Source organism: Callorhinchus milii, unplaced genomic scaffold (assembly GCF_018977255.1).
Source record: "Callorhinchus milii isolate IMCB2004 unplaced genomic scaffold, IMCB_Cmil_1.0 Scaffold5, whole genome shotgun sequence".
NCBI lineage: Eukaryota > Metazoa > Chordata > Chondrichthyes > Chimaeriformes > Callorhinchidae > Callorhinchus > Callorhinchus milii.
Genome location: NW_024704746.1, coordinates 18,524,301 through 18,538,665, shown reverse-complemented (window position 1 = coordinate 18,538,665; position 14,365 = coordinate 18,524,301). Strand labels below are relative to the sequence as shown.

Genomic DNA, 14,365 nt, shown 5'->3' with positions numbered 1-14,365 from the left:
ATGCAACGTGAAAATTTTATTCTGGGCTTGTCAGAAGAGTTGGATATAATAATTCTTGATATAGCGCCTTATCACGTCTTTGAGACGCTTCATAGAGCTTCAAAGCGCTTCATAGAATATACTGTAAAGTGAATTGACTGTATATTTTGTAGGAGAAACAATATCCATAGTTTACAAAATACTAATATCAATAAAGACTTTAAAGAATTAAAAACTGCACAGATTTTTACAATCTTTCTAGAATCTATAAATATTTTGACTGGTGATAATTATCAGTATCATAAAATAAACCAAATACCAACTAATGTGACTAAAGTGCCTTTGGCTGGTGTTTTACAAAATCTGTCTGAGGCTTGCAAAAAATACCCAACTCTTCTCAAGCACAAAACTTAAATAACATCATTGTTAAATTACAAAAAATAGTTATCCCTGAACCCTGTGTGATTTAAGCTGTGCAACTTTCTAAAAAATTCATAAGATCTGTTTCACAAATTAGCCATTCACCCGTATGAGTATGTAGTAAAAATGACAAAAGATTTGTTCTTACAGTTGATTAAAAATTCATATCAAAGCATTGAAGTAAAGTTACTTTCTATGTTCTGATTTAATGAATCATTTGAATGCTAGTTGTCTTTATGACGCTCACCACAGCCTTCACTAATGTCTGCTTGTACACACTTCCCTGAGACAGTAAAACTCAAACAATGTGTCAGACTGAAGTAATATCAAGAAAAAGAAATGCAAAGCTGAGAATGCCATGAGGTTGGCCCTTGGCATATTTTGACCTGCAAACGTCTGGTAAGTACTCTTTTACCCCTAGAGGTTCCCTGATCTGGCAAGTCCAAGGAAAAGCACTGTGCTGCTGAACAGCCTGGAATAAGATTTCTGAGATCTTGTAATTCAAGCTGAAAAACGTGCTATGATTGTTTGATGGCTTCAACTCGGACGGAAGTTATTTCTCTGACATGGCATGAAACCACCAGTGATTTTTTCTAAAAGGCAAAGCATCCAATTTCGTATTTCAAATGAAGTGCTTCATATGAGATTTAGAGTAACACTGTGCTAAAATTTGCAAGTGAGATTAGACTCTCACAAGGTTTTCAACCAGGTTACGCCAAAAGGTTTCAAACTTACCCATGTCTAAATACTGAAAAAACATCTGGATTGTGGAATTTTACATTTAAACATGGGAAACTACATCCCTTAAATTGGTTCTACTTTGGATGTATTTTGATTATTAAATTCATGTTTCGGTTTGATGTTTTGGTCCTGTCTCATTCTTAATACTCACACTGCAAGCAGCACAATAGCGATTAGGGTCCATTGGGAGGGTCGGTGAAGGATATTTGTGTTTGTTAGCCTGAAAATCAAATAGAAAAAAAAACAATCAGCAAAACCAAGGTGAAGCTCATCAACCCTCTGCTAACTTATTTCTATATGAATTGACTGGTTTTTTTTCATAATTTTACCTCTTATTTGGGGACCATAGATTTCTTGACTAAGAGAGCAGTTTCTTAACTGAGTGCTGAGTTCTAGGTATTAATACTAATAATAGTTTGCCTATGAAACAGTCACCTCACGTGACAGTCTTACTTTGAGATGTTTTGACATGATACTAAAAAATACAATTTGTTTCTTCTGTCCTTTCTATCTAAACATGAATGTCTTAAAGGGACTTCCATAATTTAATAATAATAATGCTTGAATTGGATATAGCGTTTTATCACATCTTCAAGACATCTCAAAGCATTTCACTGAGCATACTGTAAAGTGAATTGACTGTATAATTTCTGGGCAAAATAATAAATAATCCAATGAGACAGCCGAGATCAGGACCTTTTACGTGGGAAAAAAGCCACCATGGACTTAGCCTCTTCTTTAAAATGCCCTGGTGCATTGATATACCAACAAAGATGATTTAATCCAACATTTAAAAAAGTAATAATTTGAAGCCAATATGGTGCTCAAAAGTAAATTGAACATTTTCCCACTTCAGCAACGAGTCTCAGGATTAAAACGTTTCACATCAGTTGTAGGATGAAGCTTGCTCTACTTCACTCCAATACACCAGAACTTGCACCCCAAAAACAGCATCCCCACTACAGCAATATGATCTTCCTATTTCACACACAATCCAGCTGTGACAGAGACAGGTTTGCCAATCCAGTACTGAATTGTGGATATTTCTGTGACGTGGATTTGTGCTAACAAGGAAACGGACTGAGGCACCTTAAACAAACTTAATTCAAAGAAGCAAACAGGAGACTTTCACCCCATCGACTGTGTGAGAATATCTGAGCACAGATCACAGGATTTAAAGTTACATCATATATTGAGTTGGGAGAGAAGCTCAGTCATGTGAATGTTAAATAGAAGTTATTATGGCCTTAAAAATCAATCTAAATTTTTTAAAAATATTGTCAAATTTAGGAGCACTTTAATTCAAATCTGAATTTATTAGTGGAAACTTTCAATGTTTAGTATTATTACTAAAGAACGCATCCATAACTGTTCTAAAGTAAGAAATGCAAGATTATGGGCAGATTACCATGAAATAGCATGACCATCACATCATGTTCAGTATATTTTCAAATATTGGCAATGCAAGCAGATCTGAACACACTTTAAAGTTTGGAAGATGACAAGACAATAATTCTGCATTTTTATTTACTAATTCTCAAATAGCCGGGTTATGGTTTTGAAGATTTTGTGCCAAATCAATAGACCCAAATACATACTATGAGCAGTGGGACCAGTTCTGTGCTGGTAAACATAGAGGCAAATTGGATGATGGAATCATCTTGACAGTCTGTTCAAATGTAACATCCCAGCTAATCTGCCATGATGAGATACAATGGAAAAGACAGCTCAGATTCACCTGGGGTAGTCATGCAAAATACCAGTAAAAGCATCTTTATTCTTGTGCTCTACACAGATCCATTATTGATTACTGTACGAGGAGGCGTCACCCCCTTACAAAAACTAAGGGATGCCGTTATCTGTGTCAATTAACTGAACCTCTATGTAAGTATCGATTGGCAGCAATTTAACACCCAGTACATTGCTATCAAGCTGCAGTTTACAAAACAGGCAGCACGAGGAAGGAGTTGGTTGACTTGCTCAAGTACAGCCATATAGATCTGTTCGTGCATGAACATCACTACAGTGAGTGTTCAATGATCATGCAGTCATGCTTCTCCAAACAAAAAACCTTTTGCTCAGTCACCAGTCCCAAAGCAACCACCTGTCACAGTGCAATCATCTTATTGTGGCTGTATTAAAAGGAGGACTAAAAGCATACAACCTACAGGTGTGGCACATTTATGTTCGCAGGAGCAGACAAAGGTCAGTCACTTTTAAAACAAGCTGCACCTCAGGGCCAGGTCCTCAGATGAACAAAGCTTTCAGAGAAAGGGACAAGTGCAAAATCAACAGCAGCAGTCCATTAATTCTAGATTTCTGGTACGGTTAACTCTTACAAAAAGTTGTCACCTGGAGAAAAAGAATAGGACATTGCTGCTAGCAAAATTGAAGGCCGTCAAGAGACAGAGCATTAGGCTGTGCTTAATGGGGGACACAAGCTGGAGTGACTTGCAGCAAACACAGAAGCTCAACGTAAAAATTCCATTAGCTATCGCTTTAACTTGAGCTTAAAGAAAGTTTTCTAAAATAACAATAAACTTTCAATGTTTAATTAGTAGTAATAAAATGTTTGTGATTCTTAAAAGAAACCATGTACCCTTACAAATAATATGCTATTTGATAGCCATATTTATCATACTAAACCGGTTGTGAAATTGAGCGTTTTGTCCACAAATGTGAATAAAGTGCAGTGATGAGTCCTGGGGAGGAGTGTAGTAACTGGGGAATACACAGGTTACCGTAAGGCCACATTCATCCCAAGATTCTGCTAATCTCGCTCTTTAGCAGGCTGCGAGGAGAAGCTGAAGAGGTGCCCTCAGGTGACTCATGGATTCAATCCCCCTCACTCCCCGTGAAGACACTATGCCTCGTCTGATGTTTAATGTCTCGTCTGAAGGACAATACCTCTCACGCCTGCTTTCACTTTTTGAGTTCCCTTGACTAGGCAACCAATATCAGTCTTACAGTGTGCAGCCTCATCATGAATTGACAGTTGCTCATTTTGGTTCAAAAATCCTCATTTTTCCTGTAGTTTACTTTGAAACATAAAACACAACCGACTAACCTATCTATAGACAGGCCTGCGGCGTTTATCTTGCTATTCTTAAATCTCATCCCAAACATTTCCCTGATCAGTTTTGTAAATGCAGTAGACAAGTAGGCTAATATTTGATACACAAGGTGTCAACGTGAAACATTTTGCAAGCCCCATTTGAATTGATGTCAGTTCTTCTTATATCCTTCACTCAACTGCTGATTCGATGTTGTTTACTTTCATTTTATTCACATCAAACACTTAAATCCTAACCTCTGCTCCTTGACTCCTAATCACAGACTGTGGTAAAAAAAATCTTTGTTAACTCTAGGGAATAATTCAACATCTCCGTTTTTCTTAACAACCGCTAACAGGTACCTGGGGATTTTCTGTGAAGATTTGTAGCAGCAGAGATGAGTCTCCGGGGCATCTACAGTCCATTTCTCAGCTGCACAGACTGAAAAGAGTTGAACTATTGCTTCTCAATCCAGTGAAGAAGAAAATTGCTATCGCTGAATCTGCCCGGTGGTCTTTCACCAGCTATTTACTAATGGTCCCAAACCAGTGCTCACAGACCCTCGGCTTATAGAAAAGTTACAGGGCAATTTCTACAGCAGCTAAACAACTGTGTGTGTGAGCTTCTGTTTGCACAGTTGTTTTGGAGCTGCTGTTTGTGATTATTTCTTTAGCGCAATAGTGTTTGTGGCATAAGTTGAAAGCGATTTTCAAGAGAAAAATAAAACATCGATACTCTCTCCTTGTTAGGAGGTGGAGCTGCCGCAGCCTCCCCAAGTGTAGCTCCTATAGTGAGAGCAGGAGTAACAAGTATTGAAGCTTATTTTTACAGAAGCATTTAGCAATTGATAAAAATTCACAATTCACTGCACTCGGAAATCTATCATCATCGCCAGCACAGTCTTTTTTAAAGAGAAAAACATTGAATTCAGCATTAACGTATATAATAATTACATTTCATATAGCTCCTTATCATGTCAAAACATTTCAAAGTGCTTCACAATAATTACTTTTAAGTGTAGTGACTTAATATTCATGGGCAAATGTGGCAACTAATATTCACACAGAAAATCCCACAACAGCCAAGAGGTGAATGATCAATTAAACCAGAAGATTGTTGGCGGACAGCAGGAGAAACGTTCCCCTCATTTCAATTAGTGTCATGGGTTGGTTAATAGCTACCTGAACAGGCAGACAGGATCTCAGTTTAATGTCTTATTTGAAGCGCAACACCTCTGTGTGTTGCATACACCGCAAGCTCAAAGTCCTCAATGCAGAACTTGAACCTGCAACCTTCTGACTCAAGAGGCGAAAGTGCTACCAAAAAGGTTTTTTACAAGAAGTGAATCTCCAAAATGTATTCAGCTCCCTGTTAATTCAGCTCTGACACCCAGACTTAGATTCCCCCCATATCTCTGAACAGCTGAAACTTTTGACACTTCATCATAACGTTTTGCACACCCTAGATTTGATGATTTATCCAAATTACGTTCAAACGTTAGAAAAGTTTAATTTTCAAAAGACTGAAGAGCTTACCTGAATGTTTTTACAAGTCTGTTTAGCTCAGGAGAAATGTCACACATTGTAAGTCGAAGAGGCCCCAATATGTCAGGTAAACTGAAATGAAATACATAAAACCACAGTGAAATAATAACAAAATACAATTCTATTAACTAAAGAAAAATCAACAGTTAGACATTTTCTTCAACACTACACAGCTCCCTAGAAAATTGAGATTACAGTATATGGAAATAGTCCAATAACTTGGGATATCAAAACTCAGTCGAACTCAATCCAATATTTACTCCAAATTAAAATAGATGAAAGTTAGAAGCTGGAAAAAGACGTATCATCCTGGGTATCTGGCAGATCTCTGTGCAGATTGAGATCCAGCTTGCTCCAATACTGCCTCACAGGCTGTTGACAAAGATACAGTTTTGAGGGGCAATATCATTTTCCCCTCTATATGGTATAATTTTCCTGTATCACATGGTATTTCTTCCTAGTCCAGTGGTGAACAGCCAATTGCCATCAAAACAGAGTTAGGAAAATTCAGAAACAAGCAGCCCAAGCATTTGAACCTGGTTTATTGAACTTACGCTTTTTTAAGTTTTTCCACAACAATTCGTCTTCTGATTTGGTGCTGGGCATTGGAATCCACCAATGGAAGAACCGGGTTTTCTTTTCTGTGTTTCTGAATAACCCAGAAAAATAGCAGCAGAATTACAAAAATTTATGTAAGGGAAGGTACTTTCTGTTCAAAGTCATCATTAGCAAAATATCTTCTACTTAAAGAGAGTGATCTCTGCTGTTAGCACTTCTCCAGTACTCACCTCCTAAGCAAATAGGCTGTTACAGTCAGGAATATTATAGGGTGGACTCAGATTCACCCAGAGGCTCCATTTAGTGTAACAGAAGTGAACACTTCAGATCAGCCTGGGAAATAATTCAAAACTACCTCATGTGAGGACGGTAAGTGTGTATACAACATGGGCCATCATTTCCTGGGATAGCATTCAGCCTGTCCAAACCATTACAAACCCAACCCATTACATCAAAAAATCACAATAAGCATTTGATTTTTCTAGTGGAACGACATTTCAGAATCCACCTTTCCAGGATTCTGCAGGACATTAAAGATAGAATTTAGCACTTACATAATTTATGGATTCCAAATGTTCTTCAGTATTGCCATCAATGTCTTCAGATAAAACATACCGCCCCTTATAAAATTCTCTGATTTTCAGGTGAAGGCATTCAGATTCCGGCTTCAGTCGTTCCATATCTGGGAGTGGTCCAACATTAGTCGCTGACCCTTGGGATGGAGGACATTGTCTCAAACTATTATCATTTTTGGAATTCTGATTAGGATCTCCAATTTCAATTGCCTCTAGATTGTCCAAGTCATCTTCATCAAGTTCTTGCTTACTCACACAAGTCACTTGGCTTGACTCGTTCGATTCTAGTGTTTTGCACTTGAAATTAGAACCGTAAAGAAATATTAATGTTTCTTCTGTATTCCATTCAGTTAGTGCTTGTCTTAGCAAATCCAATATATCAGTTTTCACAGATCGATCCACCTTGTAAGTGTGTCTTCCTGAACTAGGATATTTTGATTTTGCTATCAGCATTTTCAGTGAAGCAGCACCCTTCTTGCTTAGACCTTGCGTAGTAAAATTTCCAGGCGCAACAGTAGCTTGATCTTTTCCCATGACTTTCTGTGAAGACATTGGAGATGTAGATTCCTCTGGCATAGAAGCCAACTGTGTGTTTTGTGTACTTTGAGACAATCTAGTATCTGGTTCCTCAGCATTATTAATTTGACATTTCTTCAATTGTTCGGTAACTTTTCCAACTGTGTGATCTTTTTCTTTATGTTTTGCCATTGGATCATTTCTTTCAGTTTTTCTAGCTTTGCCTTGTGTTTTTTTGTGCAGCTTATGCTCTGAAGTCTTAGATTTGTATCTTTCTCTCAAAAGGATAGTGGAAAGAAACTCTTGCTCTGAATCACTACTACTATTCTCACCGGGCGATCTCTCGTGCACAGGCCGTTCTTCCACAATGCTGGAATTAGCAATATCTGAAACCTGAAGGTTTGAATTTTCGAAATTTATTTCCTGTCCAGCACTGCCGCTAAAAGTAAAGGGGGAAAAAAAAAGAGTGTGAGGAGGTGGGGGGGGAATCAGGATCAAACAGGAGTTCAAAGCTCTTTTAAAATATTGTTCCATTTTATTCAACTTTTCAAAAAGCTTTTAAAAATATTAATAAAGCCCTAAAAAAAAGCCTTAACTAATTTTCTGACAATCTCTTTAATATCTCTTAAATTTAACATTAAATTTAATATTAAATATATGTAATATTTTAAATATGAATATTATATTAATATAATATTAATTTATTAATACATTTTTAAATATATATATTTAAGGGAAGATAACATACATCACTATGTTCCCATCAGGTGTATCTGCAGCTGCAGACATTGTCGCCATCTTGTGGCCATTTAAGTATGTGCATTTTTTTTAAAAAATGTTTTGAAACCAAAGTAATTATACAACATAAAAGCAATTTTTGATGACTGTCTACTCTCACGCACTAAGAAGTCTTTCAGAAAAAGAAATTCAAGCTGAAAGCTGAGACCTTCTTAGAAAAACGTCAGTAAATTGCATTAAAAAGGAAGTCAAAACGGAAACAAGATATAAATTGCAAGTGGATGAAAACACTTTTCAACTTGATAGGAAAAAGAATAAGCACATTTATGTCACTTGTGCTTTCATTATGTGCTTTCATCACAGTTCAATAATGTATTAATTACAATTCACTTTTAGGAAATTCCTGCCGTTCAATCATATCTGGGTTGCTGAAGATTTCAGATAAAGAACTCAGGTGCACTGTACAAACCTTTACGATTAAGGTACTACATACCTTTGTCCTTTCAGTAAGTGACAAACTGTAGGTCTGCAACACACAGAAAAGCTACAATTATTTTTCATGCCTAGAATCTTTTCTCATTCTGCCCAATAACATGACGTAAAAACCCTCAGAAGAGCACCACTACTGCACGAGTTTGAATTTTCACACTCAGCAGTCTCAGCTCTCTCTGGGTTAAAATTACTTGAAAACATGTTTTAGTACTCTTGAATACAGCAGAAGAGACTCATTTTCTCTGTCTTGGATGGACTTGAACCAGACACCAATCTAAAAAACACCCTGGTATAATCAACTGCACCCCCACTTTCATTGTCACTTAATGTTGATTGGTACAAATCTGATATTAGAATTATATTACCTTCTTATTATATAAGACATCTGTAAACAAGTAACGATTTCTAATATTCAAGCAGTCAGTACTATGCTGTCTTGGGATCAGGCGGCTCCCAGATTACTCTACAGGTCCACTAAAATAAATGGAGCTTCCTCAGGTGGAATGAAATTCTGTGAATGAAATTACCAAAGCAGCATGGCCTGGCAGTGAAGAAGGCCAGCTTTAGGAATTACAAGAAATTTATTGCTAAAGAATATATTATACAAGTGCATCTTTATATAGTTTGAACAAAAATTAATCTTCCTATTCTTTCCTTCTCTTGCACTCCAAGACCCTGCCCCACGTGAAAGGTGCTATGTAAATGCAAGTTGTTGTTGTTGTTCTCCTTAAAGAAATGGAAATCTTAGCATATGGTGGTTGGAAATAGAAAAGATAAAAAGCAAAACAAATACTGCACCTTTCTTCTTGTAACCATAATGGACTCTTTGAAATCTGCGCTTCATAATATTTGGAGGCTTTATAACAAAAATTGCTGCAAAAATTCTGTAAACAAAAACATTATTTGGTTACAATGCATCTAACAATTTTCTGATTTTTACATCCTTAAAAGACATTAGTACCAATTCATCTCTTGAAAGCACTAATTAACGCTAGAGTACAGTTCTGTACCATCTGACATCTTAAGTGGCTATTCTTTATGTGCAAGCCTAAATGAACGTTTAATTCTCTATGTGACTTCAGTCACTAAGTTTCACATACATCCTATGAATCGGTTTGAGACCTCCTCCCGAAGTGAAAGTACTATGCCAAATACTAGAATTAGATACGATACGGTCGACCACGCTATCCTCCTCCACCGCTTGTCCTCCTACCTAAACCTTCAAGGCCCTGTCCTTGAGTGGTTTAGGTCATACCTCTCCCACCGTCTTCACTTTGTCTCCACGAATGGTTTTTTCTCCGGCCCCCGCACTGTCTCGTGCGGTGTCCCTCAAGGCTCTGTCCTCGGTCCCCTCCTCTTCACCCTCTATATGCTCCCCCTGTGGTGACATCATCCGCAGACATGGGGTTAACTTCCACATGTATGCGGATGACACCCAACTCTACCTTTCCTCCTCTACCCTCAACTCCACGACCCCTGATGTCCTGACAGCTGCCTGTCCGACATCGAGTCCTGGACGAAAGATAACTTTCTCCAGCTCAACGTGCGCAAAACTGAGGCCCTCCTGATTGGCTCACGTCAGCGCGTCCGCACCTCAGGCGCTGACAGCATCAGCATCCAAGGCCGCACTCTCCACCTCTCAAAGCAGTCAGGAACCTCGGGGTTCTGTTCGACCCTGAGCTGTCCTTTCTCCCTCATATCCGCGCCACAACTGGCACCGCCTTCCATCACCTCCGGAACATCGCCAGACTACGGCACTACCTCACCCCTCACGCTACTGAAACTCTGGTCCACGCCTTTGTCACCTCAAGGCTGGACTATGGGAACTCTCTCCTCGCCGGCCTTCCCGGCACCTCCCTCCACAAGCTGCAGGTCATTCAGAACTCTGCAGCTCGTGTACTGTCCCGCACCAGGCTTCGCGACCACATCACTCCCACCCTCGCTCGCCTCCACTGGCTCCCCATCCCCCAGAGGATCAAATTCAAGATCCTCACCCTCACCTACAAGGCCATTCACGGCCTTGCTCCCTCCTACCTCTCTGACCTACTATCCCCCTACCTACCTGCCCGTACCCTCCGTTCCTCTGGGTCTGGTCTGCTCCACATCCCCCGCCCCAACCGCCCTACTATCGGTGGCCTTCAGCCTCTCAGCCCCAAGGATCTGGAACTCCATCCCCCAGTGCCTTCGCCTTGCTACCTCCCTCTCCTCCTTCAAGGCTGGTCTCAAGATCTTTCTCTTTGACCGTGCCTTCAGCTTCCCTCTCGACTCTCTACCCCCTCCTCGCTCCCTCCCTTCCCTCCCCTCACCCTGACCATTTCCCCCTGCTCGGGTCCTGACCCAACTGTACAGCGCCTTGGGACGTCCACCCGACGTGAAAGGCGCTCAATAAATGGAATCTTGTTGTTGTTGTATATATTATTATCTTCATATAGAGGAGTTTGACTAAAATCTTCAAAATCCCTCACTCATTTTATCCTCCTAATTTACCCAATCACCAATCCGGGAGAAATCACTGCGTCAATGGCCTTTTAAGACTTGATGATGCTTCATACATTAAATCACAAGAAATTAGCAGATTAAATTAATCCAACAATTCCAATTAGTGAACCTAGTGTGAATAAAGTACTTGCCTTTCTTTCTGTAATATCATAAACTCGATTAGTTTTAGTAGATATTGTGTACTGCTGTTTAGGTACCTAAAAATAGAAAAGATATAAATAATTTTAAAAATAACATAGATCATATCATTGCTTGTACAAGACACTTTAGTGAATCAGCAACAATTTGTCAGGGCAAGTGTAGTGCAGACAGTATCAAAGCTTAGCCAAATGATTCTCAATAAAGGTTGATCTGCTCTAACCAGCAACCACTTTTTTTGTTTTTATTGATGGGCAACATCCCAATTACACTTTGCTAAGGCATCTTCAACCTAGTTAACAATTTTCCAAGTTTGCCCACCGGTTCCAATCCCTCACTTTAGACCTCAAGCCACAACACTTCCCCACAATACCAATGGTGTTGGAATCTGTTTGTAATTTAATCAATTCCATTTTTAGGCATATTTATCGAGAATCATTACATACAAGTTAGCTTTTACAACTAAATTCCCTAAAGAAATCGAAAATAAATAAAACAGCCTTACATTCACCAAATTATTTTGACAAACAGGATAGCCACACTGCTTGATGATTGAACGCTCCTCTACAACATCTTGATAGTGAAGTGGAGTAATAAACGTGGCCTAAATTGAAACAGAAATAGAAGCTAGTTATACACGCACTTGTACATTGTTGCTATGCAATGTCTCTCTTCAACATTAAGTTGCTTACAATTTGAAAACTTTGTCTCAAAGAAAGGAAAACAACAACTTACACAGTCTCTCAGAAAGTCTTCAGTTACATTCATTTCAAGGAGGCGTTCAACAATCAAAAGAGCTTTCTTTTCGCAATCATGTTTCCTCCTCAGGGCTACCTCCAATGTAGCTCTTCTATAGCGGTACATTTGAAGAGAAAAAAATGGATAATATCAGTATCAGTACACTTGAAAAGTACATTGAAGGACAGTTTACATTAAAACCTTTTTTTTGCATGTACTGAATGTCATTCCCCTTCAATTTTTTTCCTTCGGTTTGTAGTTGCAGTATCTCAACAACTCTTTGATCACGGTTCTTCCGACATTCCTTGCCCCACAGGCAACATATGCCCTGCATATAACAGGGTGGGAATCGGTCCTGCATCCTCCCACCCTGTGATGAATTCCACGCTAGACATAAGGAAATTTCCATGTGTAGTGGCAAACTTATGTGGAACTCTTAACCATGGAGATGGGTTTCCGCACTTCAGACACTGGCTGACCGCCCCCAAAAACGGTTAATTACGTATTAAATTGCACCTGCAATCCCCTATCATGACTCTTAGGCGTCTAAAAGCGTTTTCACAAAATATATTGTATAATACATTGTACTGACTGTATTTTCCAGGCGAAACACGGCAACCAATTGCGTACAGTAATGTCCCACAAACAGCCGTGGATTGAGTGACCACATTTCTTTTTAGGGAAAGGGCTTATTACCCCCGGAAAGTGATCTGCCAATCCACTAACAACTGGACCATCACAGTTTCAAACCTGGGTTTCCACAACTTCCGCAGTAACCGATACGTGTTTTTCCCAACTTCTGTAACATCGACCTAAACGTTTGCACATCTTCCGTAAGATCTACACAAGATGTGTACAACTCCGTAACATCTGTGCACAGTTGGCACAACTTCCATAACACCAGCGTACGGCTGCGGACAAGAGCCATAAATAACATCCAGATCTTTATTATTATCATCAACATCATCATCATCATCATCAGGTTCACACAAGATTCATAACGTTTACACAGAGTCAATACAAATGGCTGAATAGATCCTATTATATCTATTTACAGTGTGAAGCGCTTCGAGACGTCTCGAAGACGTGATCAAAAGGGAAGTACAGTATCTTCACGAACTGCCCTTGAGTCGTGATGACACACCGCCCCGACCCCGGACACACACACAGCCCCGGACACACACACCGCCCCGACCCCGGACACACGCCCCGGACACACGCCCCGGACACACACACACCGCCCCGGCCTCGGACACACACACCGCCCCGGACACACACACACCGCCCCGACCCCGGACACACGCCCCGGACACACACACACCGCCCCGGCCCCGGACACACACACCGCCCCGGACACACACACACCGCCCCGACCCCGGACACACGCCCCGGACACACACACACCGCCCCGGCCCCGGACACACACACCGCCCCGGACACACACACACCGCCCCGGACACACACACACCGCCCCGGGGGGACACACACACACACCGCCCCGGGGGGACACACACACACACCGCCCCGGGGGGACACACACACACACCGCCCCGGGGGGACACACACTCACACACCGCCCCGGGGGGACACACACACACACCGCCCCGGGGGGACACACACACACACCGCCCCGGGGGGACACACACACACACCGCCCCGGGGGGGGCACACACACACACCGCCCCGGGGGGACACACACACACACCGCCCCGGGGGGGGGACACACACACACCGCCCCGGGGGGGGGACACACACACACCGCCCCGGGGGGGGCACACACACACCGCCCCGGGGGGGACACACACACACCGCCCCGGGGGGGGGGGGGACACACAACACCGCCCCGGGGGGGGGGGACACACACACCGCCCCGGGGGGGGGACACACACACCGCCCCGGGGGGGGACACACACACCGCCCCGGGGGGGGACACACACACCGCCCCGGGGGGGACACACACACACACCGCCCCGGGGGGGACACACACACACACCGCCCCGGGGGGGGACACACACACACACCGCCCCGGGGGGGGGACACACACACACACACCGCCCCGGGGGGGGGACACACACACACCGCCCGGGGGGGGGACACACACACACCGCCCCGGGGGGGGACACACACACCGCCCCGGGGCCCGGACACACACACACACACACACCGCCCCGGGGGGGACACACACACACACCGCCCCGGGGGGGACACACACACACACCGCCCCGGGGGGGACACACACACACACCGCCCCGGGGGGAACACCACACACACCACCGCCCCGGGGGGGACACACACACACACCGCCCCCGGGGGGGGGACACACACACACCGCCCCGGGGGGGGGACACACACACACCGCCCCGGGGGGGGGACA

The 14,365-nt window shown here is 42.2% G+C and overlaps 1 protein-coding gene across 1 annotated transcript in view; it reads right to left on the bottom strand.

The window, feature by feature from the left end:
• LOC103174664 (putative RNA polymerase II subunit B1 CTD phosphatase RPAP2) overlaps positions 1 to 14,365 on the bottom strand; it is a 28,039-nt gene that overhangs the window by 13,257 nt on the left and 417 nt on the right. The window contains exons 2-10 of the mRNA XM_007887155.2: positions 11,989 to 12,103; positions 11,759 to 11,857; positions 11,247 to 11,312; positions 9,415 to 9,500; positions 8,618 to 8,650; positions 6,850 to 7,825; positions 6,292 to 6,386; positions 5,729 to 5,809; positions 1,292 to 1,360 (exon numbers count right to left, since the gene is read on the bottom strand). Of these exons, the coding sequence (XP_007885346.1) occupies positions 1,292 to 1,360; positions 5,729 to 5,809; positions 6,292 to 6,386; positions 6,850 to 7,825; positions 8,618 to 8,650; positions 9,415 to 9,500; positions 11,247 to 11,312; positions 11,759 to 11,857; positions 11,989 to 12,103 (1,620 nt within the window). The remainder of the gene's footprint in view (positions 1 to 1,291; positions 1,361 to 5,728; positions 5,810 to 6,291; positions 6,387 to 6,849; positions 7,826 to 8,617; positions 8,651 to 9,414; positions 9,501 to 11,246; positions 11,313 to 11,758; positions 11,858 to 11,988; positions 12,104 to 14,365) is intronic.